Genomic DNA, 15,755 nt, shown 5'->3' on the forward strand with positions numbered 1-15,755 from the left:
CATTTCCTAAAACGTCTACACTTTATCCCTGTAATTGCCAATGTGCCCATACAGCCAAGGTTCTCAAAGTCTGTCTTTGCTCATAACTGCATTTTACCCCCAATTTAGAGTCTGTTCTTTGATTTGGAAGAAATTTATATTGGCCATACTGACTTCTGTTGGTACGTTACATCCCCTTGATCTATTTATTTTATAACTGAGAGTTTGTACCTTTTGACACCCACGGTGACTTTTTAAACCTTTATTCTGGCATTTCTTTCTCCACATTTTTAACATTTGTCAAGTTTGCTCCAGATTAGGAGTTTACTTAAACACCCAGGGTCACCCTCTCAGCAGGACATATTTGGGAAACAGCCCGTGCAATGACCTGAATTTGGTAAAAGTCACAGGGACAATTCTTTGTCTTTTACGTTAAGAGAATATTGGAAAGGCTCTGAATTAGAAAAGCCATTTGTGGTAGGCTGAATAATGGCCTCCAAAGATATTCAGGTCCTAATCTCTGGAGCCTGTGAATGTTCACTTATATGGCAAAAAAAATGACTTTTTGCAGATGTGATTAAGTTAAGAATCTTGAGATGGGGAGATTATGCTGGATTATCCAGGTGGACCATAAATGTAATCACGAGTATCCTTATAAGAGGGAAGCTGAAGGAGATTTGACTACAGAAGTAGAGATGGCGATGTGATGGCAGAAGCAGGCTTCAAAAATGGAGGAAGGGCCCACAGCCAAAGAATACAAGGCATCTACTATAAGCCAAAAATGTAAGGAAATAGATTCTTCCCTCAGAGACCAGAAAGAACCATCCCTGCCAACGCCTTGATTTTAGCCTAGTGAAATTTATTTCAGACTCCAACCTCCAGAACACTTAGATAAAACAAATTTGTGTTGTTTTAAGCCACTAAGTTTGTGGTAACTTGTTTGTTAAAGAGGCAACAGGAAACCAATACACCACCTAAGAACTGGGAAAGTCATTTAGGTAAGTGGAATTCACTTAGGAAAAAACAGTGTCTCAGAAAAGATACTATGAATATTATAATAGTTCAAAACATGTTCCCCCCCCCACTGGGAATTTATATATAAATATTTCTATCAATTTGAATCAGATATTGGGAATTTATAAAATAATTCAGCCTTAAAAATTACCAGAAAAATCTCTGTATAAAAATAATGAGGGGCCAGCTGAGTGGCTCAGTTTGTTAAGAGCTCATACAAGAGTGTGAGCTCTAAAAAATAATTTAATTAAAAGAAAACAAAAACACAAAAAAACACGTGGAATGATTAGTATGAAAAGAGAATATAAAATATTTCAGTAATAATTTTATCTTGATCACATTTAAACAAAATACATTACGTAAATAAAAAAAAAAAAGAGTGTGAGCTCTGAGCAAGAGTCGTTCAATTCCCAACCCAAGCTGAGCTGCCGTTGAGCTGCCAACAGGTGGCAGGATGGCTCAGCTAAAAATAAAAAAGAAAAATAAAAAATAAAATAATGAGCATGATAGAGCCTTATTGCAGAAGAGTCACCCTTTCAACTTGAAAAAAAAAGTAAGGCACAAACCATAGACATGCAGAGAAAATCATTAAAGAATATAATATCCATCAGATATACAACATAAGGGGAGAATTCCAATGAATGCAGTAAATAGAAGAATTTATCTAGTCATCACTCATCTCTTCATCAACAGGAGAGACTGTATTCTGGAGAGAAATCCAATGAATGTAATATTTCCTTTGAAGTTTTCAACATGAAGGCTAAGCTTACTTAGCTCAAGAGAATACACACCAGGGTGAAGGCCTATGAATGCAAGCCTTCAGGGATCTCCCTTGTCTTAGGAATCATGTGATAATTCATATTGGAGGAAATCCTTTGGATGTATTCAGTGTGGAAAGACCTTTAGTGTAAGCATATGCATTAAGGCATACATGAGAATTATAGTAGAGCAAAATGTTATGAATGAAATCAATGTGGAAAAGCCTCCAGCACAAACTCTTACCTTAAAAAGCAGAAGAGAATATGTAATGGGGGAGAAACCATGAAACGTTAGGCTGAAAATGCCTCTAGTCCCAAATCCCTTAGGAGTCACATGAAGATTTGCAGTGGAGAAAGACCTTGTTGAGTAAAATCAATGTGGAAAAATACTTCAGTGTGAGGGCTCAGAATAATACATTCTGAGGAGAAACCCTATGAATGCAAGATTTGTGGGAAAGCCTTTAGTGATTCCTCTTTCCTTTGTAAACATGTGAAAACTTATGCTAGAGGGAAACTATGGATTTTTTCACTTACTGTGCACAAGGGAAGTTAAAATGAGAGCAAAATTTTATAAATGTTATGAATATATAATTGCCTTTTCAGTGTCTCATCTTCAGAGTGGACCACTGGCTATTTTCTGATGGGTTTGATATGGCATGTGAGAGAAAAAAAGAAGTCAAGAATGACACAAAAGAAGGGCCAAGTGTTTCTGACATGTTTCTGACATAATCACAAAGTCTTTTTCCATTCTTTTTATTGTGGTAAAATATACATAACATAAAATTTATCATTTTAACCATATTTACTTTTTCCATTTTTTTAAAATTAAATTATTTTTTATTATGAAATACACATTTTTTAGATCTTGTTTCAGCTGTACAACACAGCGCAACAGTCACACTCTTCACCCCTCAAAGTGACAACCCCCTCCCCCAGTCCATGCCCCACCTCCCCCAACACCACACATATCTACCACAAATGCCCTGACTCCACTCTCACACCACACTCCTCGTCTCATGACTACATATACATATACATATATATATATATATATATATATATATTCAATTATAGTTGACACACAATACCACACAACATCAGCCCCAGGTGTACAGTGCAGCGCTCAAGCCTCCTCCCCATCCATGATGCAAGACATGTGACCACCTGACATCCTACAAAACATTCACAACATTATTAATTACATTCCTCGAACTGTCCCCCATGTCCCCATGGCAACACTGCAGCTGCGTATTTATGTTGTCCAGCCCCCTCCCTCTCTCCCTCATCCCCACCCCGCCAACCAACAGCCATCAACTGCACCCCCACATCTCTGAGACCACCTCTGTTCACTTTCCTCGCCCTTCAGTTTTTTAGATTCCACATATAAGTGAAATCATATGGTATTTGTCTTTCTCCGACTGACTTATTTCACTTAACATAATAGTCTCTAAGTCCATCCATATCGTCCCAAATGTTACGATTTCATTCTTCTTTATGGCGGAGTAATACTCCATTGTATAAATGTACCACAATTTCTTAATCCAGTCGTCTACCGATGGGAATTTCGGTTATTTCCAAGTCTTGGCTATTGTGAATAGCGCTGCAATAAACATAGGGGTGCACATATTTTTTTGAATTAGCATCTTCGGTTTCTCTGGATAGATACCCAAGAGTGCAATTGCTGGGTCATATGGTAGTTCCATTTCCAGTATTTTGAGATACCTCCATACTGATTTCCATAATGGCTGCACCAATCTGCAGTCCCACCAACAGTGCACCAGGGTTCCCTTTTCTCCACAGCCTCGCCAGCACTTGTTCTTTGTTGATTTATTGATGATAGCCATTCTGACCGGGGTGAGGTGGTATCTCATTGTGGTATTTATTTGCATTGCTCTAATGATTAGTGAGGTTGAGCATTTTTTCATGTCTGTTGGCCATCTGTATGTTCTTTTTAGAGAAATGCCTCTTCATATCCTCTGCCATCTTTTATTGGGTTGTTTGTCTTTTTGGTGTTGAGTTGAATGAGTGTTTTATAAATTTTGGATATTAACCCCTTATCAGATATATCATTGGCAAATATCTTCTCCCATTCAGTAGGCTGCCTTCTTGTTTTATTGATGATTTCCTTTGCTGTGAAAAAACTTTTAAGTTTGATGTAATCTCATATATTAATTTGTTCTTTTATTTCCCTTGCCCGAGGGGATATCTCAGTAAAAATATTACTGAGGGTAATGTCTGCAAATTTACTCCCTATGCTTTCTTCGAGGAGTTTTATGATTTCAGGTCTTACATTGAAGTCTTTAATCCATTTTGAATTTGTTCTCGTATATGGTGTAAGTAGGTGGTCCATTTTCATTTTGTTGCAGGTGTCAGTCCAATTTTCCCAGCACCATTTATTAAATAGACTGTCTTTACTCCAATGTAAATTCGTGCTTCCATTGTCATAGATTAAATGACCATATATGGATGGGTTTATTTCTGGGCTCTCCATTCTGTTCCATTGGTCTATGTGTCTGTTTTTATGCCAGTACCATACTGTTTTGATTACTGTAGCCTTGTAGTATGATTTGATGTCAGGTAGTGTGATACCTCCCACTTTGTTCTTATTTTTCAAGATTGCTGTGGCTATTTGGGGTCTTTTATGGCTCCATATAAATTTTAGGATTATATGTTCTATTTCTGAGAAAATATTCTTGGTAGTTTGATAGGAATTGCATTGAATCTATAGATTGCCTTAGGTAGTACTGGCATTTTAACTATATTAATTCTTCCTATCCATGAACATGGTATGTATTTCCATTTATTTGTATCTTCTTTGATTTATCTCTTCAACATCTTATAATTTTCTGAGTACAGGTCTTTTACTTCTTTGGTTAAATTTATTCCAAAGTATTTTGTTGTTTTTGAGGTAATTATAAATGGGATTGATTTCCTGATTTCTTCTTCTGATAGATTATTATTGGTGTATACAAATGCAACTGCTTTGTGAATGTTAATTTTGTATTCTGCTACCTTACTAAATTTATTTATCAGTTCTAACAGTTTTTGGTGGAGTCTTCGGGATTCTCTCTATATAGTATCATGCCATCTGCATATAATGACAATTTTACTTCCTCCTTTCCAATTTGGATGCCTTTTATTTCATTTTCTTTTCTGATTGCTGTGGCCAGAACTTCCAGAACTATGTTGAATACAAGTGGTGAAAGTGGGCAGCCTGTCTTGTTCCTGACTTTAAGGGGAAAGCTTTTAGCCTTTCCCCATTGAGTATGATGTTTACTGTGGGCTTATCATATATGGCCTTTATTATTTTGAGATATGATCCCACTATTCCCACTTTGCTAAGAGTTTTTATCATAAATGGCTGCTGGATTTTGTCAAATGCTTTTTCTGCATCTATTGATATGAAATAGCACAAACACTTTTTGAAACAGTTTGGCAATTTCTTAAAATGTTTAACACATACCTACCACACCATCTATCCATTCTATTCCTAGGTATTTACTCAAGAGGAAAGGAAATATATCCGTACAAAGAAATGTGCACAAATGTTCAGAGCAGCTTTATTTGGAATAGGCAAAAACTGGAAACAACCCAAATGCCCATCAACTGCTGAACAGATAAGAAGTTGTAATATATCCATATAATCAAATGCTACTCAGCAATAAAAAAACATGGATTCTTTTTTTTTATTACTAACTTCAGGTGTACAAAGCAATGTAATTGTTAGACACTTACACCCCTCACAAAGTGATAACCTCTCTCCACTAATCTACTAACCCTATGACATTGTATATAGCTGTTACAATTCCATTGACTCTATTCCCTATGATTGTTGCTTTTGCTCACTTTTTCTTGTCAGTTCCATTGCTCCTTTATGAATACCCATTCCCTACCCTGAAAGAAATCTCTCCACCATTACTGCTGCCATTTGGGGCATGGTCTCAGTAAAATTGTGTCTCTGACAAATCTCCAAGATTAACAAACTCTACTCTGAAGAGGTATAACTTGTTTTTCTTGAAATGCTGAAAGGGGTAGACAGCATTAGTCCAGCCTTAATGTCAGCTTCATTCAGGCAAGCTACAATGACAAAAGTATGAGTGTTTTTTCCTGCTGCAGAACCATGAAGTGAGTTACGTTTTGATTTAGGGTCCAGTGATTATTGATTTTTGACAGCTAGTTAGACAGAGCCATGCTGTTTTGCCCATTCCTTTCTCCTTTATGACTATGCAATTGGACTGAGTTTAAACAATGTATTGCCTTTTTAGATCAGGAATTAAATCCTACTTCCGAAATCAGAAGAATAATCCATGGTTCAGGGTGAGCACCACCCCCTTTTGCAAAATGCCCATTCTTAGCAAATGATGAAAAGGGACTGCGTGAAAATGCTAAAAGACCTGAAATCAATCGAAATGTGACCTACATTACTAGGGAAGGGTTTTATGCTGCCAGCATCCCTTGGGAGAACAGGCCTGTGGACTATTGAAGTTCTATATAATGTCTGAGTTTTCCATGCTTTTATTTGTGAAGTCACCCATGCCACCAATTATGTCCTAAAAATGTTGACATACTTACTAAAGAAATGGAGGAACTTCAGAAGGCTGGTGCTCATCATTGACTGGTGTTAGACAGCATCCTGTGCAGTTGCCAATGATGATTGATGTATGTAGATTCTCTAAAACCTTTCTGATGTCTTTTTGGTGAATCAACACATCTGTGAAGCCAATGAAAACATTTATTGACTAAGAAATATAGTTTTGACTACTGGGACCTATGTGTTGTCATTAGATGACTGGGGATAGGACATCTTTTTGTGGATATTACGAGCAGGTGTACCCATTTGACTCAACACCAAAAAACCAACCCAATTAAAAAATGGGCAGAGGTTATGAAGAGATATTTCTATAAAAAGGACATAGAGATGGCCAACAGGCATATGAAAAAAATGTTCAGCCTCACTAATCATAAGAAAAATGCAAATAAAAACCACAATGAGACACCACCTCACTCCGGTCAGAATGGCTATCATCAATAAATCAACAAACATACGCCATATACAAGAACAAATTCAAAATGGATTAAAGACTTATATATAAGACCTGAGACAATAAAACTCCTAGAAGAAAATATAGGGTCTAAATTTGCAGACATTACCCTGAGCAATATTTTTACTGATACATCCCCGTGGCCTAGGGAAGTAAAAGAAAAAATGAACATATGGAACTACATCAAACTTAAAAGTTTTTTCACAACAAAAGAAACCATCAATAAAGCAAAAAGGAAGCCTACTGAATAGGAGAAGATATTTGCCAATGATATATCTGATAAGGGGTTAATATCCAAAATTTATAAAACACTCATTCAACTCAACACCAAAAAACACAACCCAAGTAAAAGATGGGCAGAGGAGGGCCGGCCGAGTGGCGTGATGGTTAAGAACTGGCTTGGGACGCCAGAGGGCCCCGGTTCGGATCCCACATATGAGGGCCAGTGACACTGCCCTCCACAGCTAAGATGCTGAACAACAGCTCAACCTGGAGCTGGGCTGCCATGAGTTGCCAGCGACGGCGTGGGCTGCTGTCCCTGTGGCAGTGGGTTGCCATAGGCTACCGTATGTAGCCAGCAGCCAGCGTGAGTGGCCAGCAAGCCACAGTGAGCGGCCATCCAGAAGCCGGTGACTGATCTGCCTTGCCCAGGAAGAGTGCAATGATGGTGCCAACTTGGGCCAGTGAAGCAATGTCCTCCACAACTAGACTGAAGAAGAAAACAACAGCAACTTGTCTGTTCCCCTTCCCCCAATTCCCCAGCACTGTTCCCATCCCCCCAATTCCCCAATTAAAAAAAAAAGATGGGCAGAGGATATGAAGAGGCATTTATCTAAAGAGGACATATAGATGGCCAACAGACATATGAAAAAATGCTCAACCTCACTAATCATTAGAGCAATGCAAATAAATACCACAATGAGATACCACCTCACTCTGGTCAGAATGGCTATCATCAATAAATCAACAAAGAACAAGTGCTGGTGAGGCTGTGGAGAAAAAGGAACCCTGCTGCACTGTTGGTGGGACTGCAGATTGGTGCAGCCATTATGGAAATCAGTATGGAGGTATCTCAAAATACTGGAAATGGAACTACCATATGACCCAGCAATTGCACTCTTGGGTATCTATCCAGAGAAACCAAAGATGCTAATTCAAAAAAATATGTGCACCCCTATGTTTATTGCAGCGCTATTCACAATAGCCAAGACTTGGAAATAACCGAAATTCCCATCGGTAGACGACTGGATTAAGAAACTGTGGTACATTTATTCAGTGGAATATTACTCCGCTATAAAGAAGAATGAAATCATACCATTTGCAACGATATGGAAAGACCTAGAGACTATTATGTTAAGTGAAATAAGTCAGTCGGGGAAAGACAAATACCATATGATTTCACTTATACGTGGAATCTAAAAAACTGAATGAATGAGCAAAGTAAACAGAAATGGTCTCAGAGATATAGAAGAACAACTGATGGTTGCTAGTTGGGAAGGGGTGAGGATGAGGGAGAAGGGGAAGGGATTAGATAGTATAAATAGGTAACTACAATATTGCCTCAGGGATATGAAAGAAAGTTTGAGGAATATTATTAATAATGTTGTAAATATTTTGTAGGGTGTCAGATGGTCACATGTCTTGTTAGGGAGACCACATCATGAATGGGGTAGAGGCTTGATCACTGCACTGTACACCTTAAGCTGATGTTGTATAACATTGTATGTCAACTATAAGTGTAAAAAAAAATATATATATAGTAGTGGGATGTGGAGTATAGTGTGGGAGTGGAGTCAAGGGAATTGTAATAGATATGTATGATATGGGGGGAGGAAGTGGGGTGGCAGATTGGGGAAGGGGAGTTGTCACTTCGAGGAGTAAAAAGTATAACTATTGCCCTGTGTTGTACAGTTGAAACTAATTTTAAAAAATGTGTATTTCACAGTAAAAATCCCCCCAAAATAAATAAAATAAAATAAAATTAAAGAGAGATAAAAAGCTTCCTACACAAGAAAAAGCTGAAGGAATTCATTATCACCAAGCCAGTACTACAAGAAATGTTAAAAGGACTTCTTTAAACAGAAGAAAGGAGAAAACAAACAATGATAAAAATATGAATAAAATGGCAATAACTATGTACCTATCAATAATTACTTTAAATGTAAATAAATTAAATGCTCCAATCAAAAGACATAGGGTAACTGAGAGGATAAGAAAATAAGACCTATTTATATATTGTGTAAAAGACACCCACCTCAGATTGAAAGGCACACACAGTGAAAGTAAAGGGATGGAAAACATATTTCACGCAAATAACGAGAAATAAGCTTGGGTAGCAATACTTAAATCAGACAAAATTAGACTTTGAAATGAATAGTATAATAAGAGACAGAAGGAAATTACATAATAATATGCAAGAGGACATCACCCTAGTAAACATTTATGCACCTAACATAAGTGCACCTAAATATATAAAGCAAACATTGACTGACAGAAAGGCAGAAGTCAACAGTAACACAATAATAGGTGGCTTTAACACCCCACTGACACCAATGGACAGATGTTCCAGGCATAAAATCAAGAGAGAAAGAGCAGCCTGAAATGACACTATACCAAGTGGATTTAATTGATATTTTTAGAGCGCTTCACCTCAAAACAGTAGAATACACATTCTTTTCAAGTGTACATGGAGGATTTTTCAAGATAGACCACATGTTGGGCCACAAAACAAGTCTGAATAAATTTAAGAAGATTGAAATCATATCAAGCGTCTTCTCTGACTACAGTGGTATGAAACTAGAAATCAATTACAGTAATACCTTGGTTTGTGAGCATCATTCATTCCAGAAACAAACTACTCATATTGCAAGACATTGTTCATTTACCAAGTTAAATGTATTGTTAGGTTGGTGAAAAAGTAATAGCTATTACTTTTGATAGAAATGTTACTCGTATTGCGGAACACTCGCAAACCGAGTCACTTGCAATCAAAGGTTTTACTGTACATGAAAACAATTGAAAAACACAAGGAGGCTAAATAACATGCTACTACATAATGAATGGGCTAACAAGATCAAGGAAGAACTCAAAAGATACCTTGAGACATATGAAAATAAAAACACATTAACCCAAAATCTATGGGACACAGTGAAAGCAGCCCTAAGAGAAAAATTCATAGCAATGCAGGCCTACTTAAAGAAACAAGAACAATGTCAAACGGACTGTCTATCTTTACACCAAAGAAAACTGGAAATAAAACAATAAACAAAGCCCAAAGTGACTACAAAGAAGGAAATAATAAAGATCAGAGTGGAAATAAACAAAATGGAGACTAAAAAAAAATACAAAAGATCAATGAAATGAAGTGCTGGTTTCTTGAAAAGATAAACAAAATTGACAAAACTTTAACCACACTCATCAAAAAAAAAGAGAGAGGACCCAAATGAATAAAATTAGAAATGAAAGAGGAGAAGTGACAACAGATACCACAGAAATGCAAAACCTTTTAAGAAAATACTAAGAGCATATATATGCCAACAAATTAGACAATCTGGAAGAAATGGATAAATTCTTAGAAGCATACAATGTTCCAAGGCTGAATAAAAAAGAAACAGAAAATCTGAACAGACTGATTATGACCAATGAAATTGAATCAGTAATCAACAAGCTCCCAAAAAACAAAAGTCGTGGACCAGAAGGCTTCACAGGTGAATTTTACCAAACATTCAAAAAAGAATTAATATGTATACTCCTCTAACTATTCCAAAACAATCCAAGGGGAAAGAAGGCTCCCAAGCTCATTTTACGAGGCAACCATTACCCTGATTCCAAAACCAGACAAAGACATTACAAAAAAAAAGAAAACTATAGGCTGATATCCCTACTGAACATAGATGCAAAAATTCTCATCTAAAAATTAGCAAATTGAATTCAGCAATACATCAAAAAGATCATACAACATGATCAAGTGGGATTCTTTCCTGGTATACAAGGTTAGTTCAATATCTGCAAAGCAATTAACATGATATACCATATAAACAAAATGAAAAATAAAAATCATATAATTATATCAATAGATGCAGAAAAAGCATTTGACAAAATCCAGTATCCATTTATGATAAAAACTCTCGGCAAAGTGGGACTAGAGGGAACAAATCTCAACATAATAAAGACCATATATGCCAAACCCACAGCTAATACACTTAATGGGGAAAAGCTAAAAGCATTCCCCTTAAGATCAGGGACAAGGCAAGCATGCCCACTTTTGCCACTTTTATTCAACATAGTACTGGAAGTTCTAGCAATCAGACATGAAAAAAAAGAAAAAGGCATCCAAATGGGAATGGAAGTAGTAAATTTGTCATTATGTGCAGATGACATAATAGTATATATATAGAATCACAAAGATTTCACCAAAAAACTATTAGAACTAATAAATGAATTTAGTAGAGTAGCAAAATATGAAATTAATATTCAGAAATTGGTTGCATTTTTACACACCAATAATGAACTATCAGAAAGAGAAATTAAGAAAACAATCCCATTTACAATGGCATCCCCCCCAAAAATACTTAGGAATAAATTGAGTCAAGGAGTAAAAGACTTGTACTCAGAAAATTATAAGACATTGAAGATAAAAATTAAAGAAGATAGAAATAAGTGGAAACATATACCATGCTCATGGATAGGAAGAATTAATATAGTTAAAATGTCCATACTACCCAAAGCAATCTACAGTTTCAATGCAATCCCTATCAAAATACCAATGGCATTTTCCACAGAACTAGAACAAATAATCCTAAAATTTATATGGAATGATGAAAGACCCCGAATAGCCATGGCAATCCTGAGAAAGAAGAACAAAGCTGGAGGTATCACACTACCTGATATCTAATTATACTACAAGGCTATAGTAATCAAAATAGCATGGCATTGGCATAAAAACAGACATATATTTTCAATAGATCAATAGAATAGAATAGAGATCACAGAAATAAGCCCACGCCTATATGGTCGTTTAATCTATGACCAAGGAAGCAAGAATTTACATTAGGCTAAAGGCAGTGTATTTAATAAATGGTGCTGAGAAAACAGGACAGATACATGCAAAAAAATGAGACTGGATCACCTTCTTATGCCATATATAAGAATAAACTCAAAATGGATTAAAGGCTTACATGTAAGACATAAAAACATAAAACTCTTAGAAGAAAATATAGGAAACTCTCAGACATTATGCTTAGTAATATTTTTACTAATATATGCCTTAAGGCATGAGTAACAAAAGAAAAACTAAATAAATGGGACTACATCAAATTAAAAAGTATTTTTCACAGCAAAGGAAACCATTAACAAAACAAAAAAGACATCCTACTGAATAGAAGAAGATATTTGCCAATGATACATCTGATGAAGGGGTAATATCCAAAATTTGTAAAAAACTCATACAACTGAACACGAAAACCCCCCAAAACAATCCAATTAAAAAATGGACAGAGGGGGCTGGCTGAGTGGCACATTGGTTAAGAGTTGGCTTTGGACGCGAGCTCTGAGAAGCAGGGTCCCGGTTCGGATCCCACATGCAGGCCAGTGACACTGCTGCACTCTCTACAAATAAGATGGTGAACAACAGCTCGCCCTGGAGTTGGGCTGCTGTGAGTCGCTGGCAACAGCGTAGGCTGCAGTGGGGCTGGCCAGCAGTGGGCGTGCGCTTTTGTGAGGTGAGCCGCTGTGAGCCCCCGTCCAATGGCTAGCGAGCGACTGCCTCACCCGGGAAGATTGCAATGACAATACCAACATGGGCCAGTGAAGCGACGGCCTCCACAGCTAGACAGAAGAACAAAAAGCACAGCAACTTGTCTGTTCCCCTTCCCCGATTCCCCAATGCTGTTCCCCTCCCCCAATTCCCCAATAAAATCTTAAAAAAAAATAGACAGAGGATCTGAATAGCCAAGATATGAAAACAACCAAAATGCCCATCAATAGATGATTGGATAAAAAAAATGTGGCACATTTATACAATGGAGTATTACTCTGTCATAAAAAAGAATAAAATCTTACCATTTGCAACAACATGGATGGACCTAGAGGATATTATACTAAGTGAAATAAGTCAGTCTGAGAAAGACAAATACCATATGATCTCACTTATATGTGTAATCTAAAAAGCAGAATAAACAAGCGAACAAAACAGAAATAGAGTCATAGATACATAGAACGAAATGATGGTTGCTAGATGGGAGGGGGGTTGGTAGATGGGTGAGAAAGATGACGGGATTAGGAATTATAAATTGTTAGCCACAAAATAGTCACGGGGATGTGAAATACAGTATAAGGAACATAATCAATAATATTGTAAAGACTATGTAGGATGTCAGATGGGTACTAGACTTATCAGGGGGTTCACTTCATATATTATATAAATGCCTAACCAGTGTACACCTGAGACTAATATAAAATAATATTGAATGTCAACTATAATTAAATACATATAATTAAATATATGTAATTAATAACATTAATATACTACTATATATTATACATATTATTAATATTAATATATATAAATAATATATAAAAATAAATCATATATATAGTCAGGAGATGTAAAGTACAGTATAGGGAATATAGTCAATGGTATTGCAATAGCCATGTACAATTTCAGATGGGTAGTAGACTTGGTGGAGTTATCACTTTGTGAGGGTTGTAAATATCTCATGTTTATGTTTTTTTATTTTTATTTTTTTATTTTTATTTTTATTTTTTATTGGGGAATTGGGGGATGGGAACAGCGCTGGGGAATTGGGGGAAGGGGAACAGACACGTTGCTGTCCTTTTGTTCTTCAGTCTAGTTGTGGAGGACGTTGCTCCACTGGCCCAAGTTGGCACCATCATTGTGATCTTCCCGGGCAAGGCAGATCAGTCACCGTCTTCTGGACAGCCGCAGTGGCTCACTGCAGCTGCTGGCCGCTCACACTGGCTGCTGGCTACACATGGTAGCCCATGGCAACCCACTGCCACAGGGGCTGCAGCCCACGCCATCGCCGGTGACTCAGGGCAGCCCAGCTCCAGGTTGAGCTGTTGTTCAGCATCTTAGCTGTAGAGGGCAGTGTCACTGGCCCTCATATGTGGGATCCGAACCAGGGCCCTCTGTCATCCCAAGCCAGTTCTTAACCACCGTGCCACTCGGCCGGCCCATGATTATGTTTTTTATACACCTGAAATTAATTTAAAAAAGAAATTGAAAGGGCAAAAATGTACAAAATAATAGCAGATAGTAAAATAGTAATAATATGAAATTATTCAAAATAATTGGAAACGATAAGGGGATCAATTTCCTGTCACGATCACTCCAATATGTAAAACAGTGAAGTGCTGGCATAATAAGAGACAAGTTTTTCCACGTACGCGTGTAGGCACACACTTAACCTATGTAATTTGCGGGTAACCATGCACTTTGAACTTTAGGAGAGCGCGCTTGGCGCGGAGTGTTGCGCATGCGCAAACACAGCACATTCACGAAGCCCGGGTTGAAGCCGGAGGCAAAGTAGTTCCGATAGCCTTGCGAAGACTTTTACCACCAGGCTCTCCACAGTTTAGTGCCTACTCGGTGCTGAAGTATTTTTTGGAAGCTCTTTGACAGGTACTATGGGTGAGGGGGTTTGGGGATTAATAATAGGCGTCTTTGGAGTCAGTGCGGGGACTTGTTCTAATTTGAGTTGCACGGATCGGTAATTTCCGTCTTTCGTTTCTCATATTCTCATTTTAATGTTATAAAGTCTAAGACCACAGTTGGGTATACATTTAATTTCAGTTATTTTTCTTTTTATCAAGAGTTATTTAGAAGTGCCTTTTAATTTTCAAAAGTTGTTTTTTTATTAATTTCTAATGTACCTTATCTGCATCACGTGTGATGCGTATTCATTGGAATGTGTTTACACTTCCTTTAAGGCTAACTTCAGAGTCAGTTTTTATCAATGCTGCACTTCTAGCTCGAAAATAGTATGAGTTCTCCAATTGGTAATTCTTATTGAAAATGTGTGTATTGTTTTGGTGTGTGTGCGCTTGCTCTTTTAATCACTCAGAGTAGTAATTTGTTTGCGTGTGTGTGCGTATACACAGATTAAAAAAAAATGTGTATGTATATTTGTATATTTTGCTTGGTGTTACTAGGTACAGGTAGGAGTACGTTTCAGAATAAAGATTGTTAAATTGTTCTAGGCGAGTGAGTCAGTGCAGACAGCATGGCCTGCCATGTGCAAGCGTGGTGGGGGGACAGGGCTTGGCATGGCTCAACACGGGTTAGGTAAGGCAGAACCGGCTACGTGCTGGAATGGGGGAGGGGCATATGAGGCGATGCAGTCTGGGAAGGGAGCAGGGCCTGGCACGGTGCGGGGCTGGGTATTCCCTTGTTCAGTGTATGGGTGCCACAGGGCTGGGAGCGTAAGGTAAAACAGAATGTGTCCAAGAGAGCAAGGTCGGGCAGGCAGGGCCTGGAGAGACTAGGCATGCAAGCGGGCAGAGTGTGTTTGAGGGGCGGGGCCATGCATGTTTGGGTGGGCTGAGCAGAGGTGGCTTGTATGGGACCCTGATGCAGGGCAAGCAGGGTAGCCCGTGTGTTCTGGAGGGTGAGGCCGGGCAGGCTGAACTGAGCAAGTTTAAGGGGGTGGAGTCTAGATTTTCTGGGAAGACAGGCAGGCCCTTATGCATTCAGGTGGGCAAAGTGGGCCAGATGGGCCAGCCAGTTGTCTGTGTCTGGATAAGGTGAGAAAGCAAGGCCAGATAGTGCTATTCATTCCCAGGCAGACAAGATCTAGTGCAGTGGTCCGCAAAATGTGGCTCGTGAGCCACACGTGGCTCTCTGGGTACGTTCTGTCTCAAAAGTTTGCCGACCCCTGGAGGAGCCAATCCTGTCCCTCACAACAATTTAAAAATTATTTGAAAGCCATATATATATATATAT

At 38.0% G+C, this 15,755-nt stretch overlaps 1 protein-coding gene across 1 annotated transcript in view; it reads left to right on the forward strand.

The window, feature by feature from the left end:
• The first annotated feature begins 14,440 nt into the window (after positions 1–14,440).
• The window catches only part of LOC109376556 (CXXC-type zinc finger protein 1-like), a 7,174-nt gene continuing 5,859 nt past the window's right edge, over positions 14,441–15,755 (forward strand). Inside the window, 1 exon segment of the mRNA XM_019632531.1 lies at positions 14,441–14,444. Coding sequence (XP_019488076.1) covers positions 14,441–14,444 — 4 coding nt within the window.

Source organism: Hipposideros armiger, unplaced genomic scaffold (assembly GCF_001890085.2).
Source record: "Hipposideros armiger isolate ML-2016 unplaced genomic scaffold, ASM189008v1 scaffold_1151, whole genome shotgun sequence".
NCBI lineage: Eukaryota > Metazoa > Chordata > Mammalia > Chiroptera > Hipposideridae > Hipposideros > Hipposideros armiger.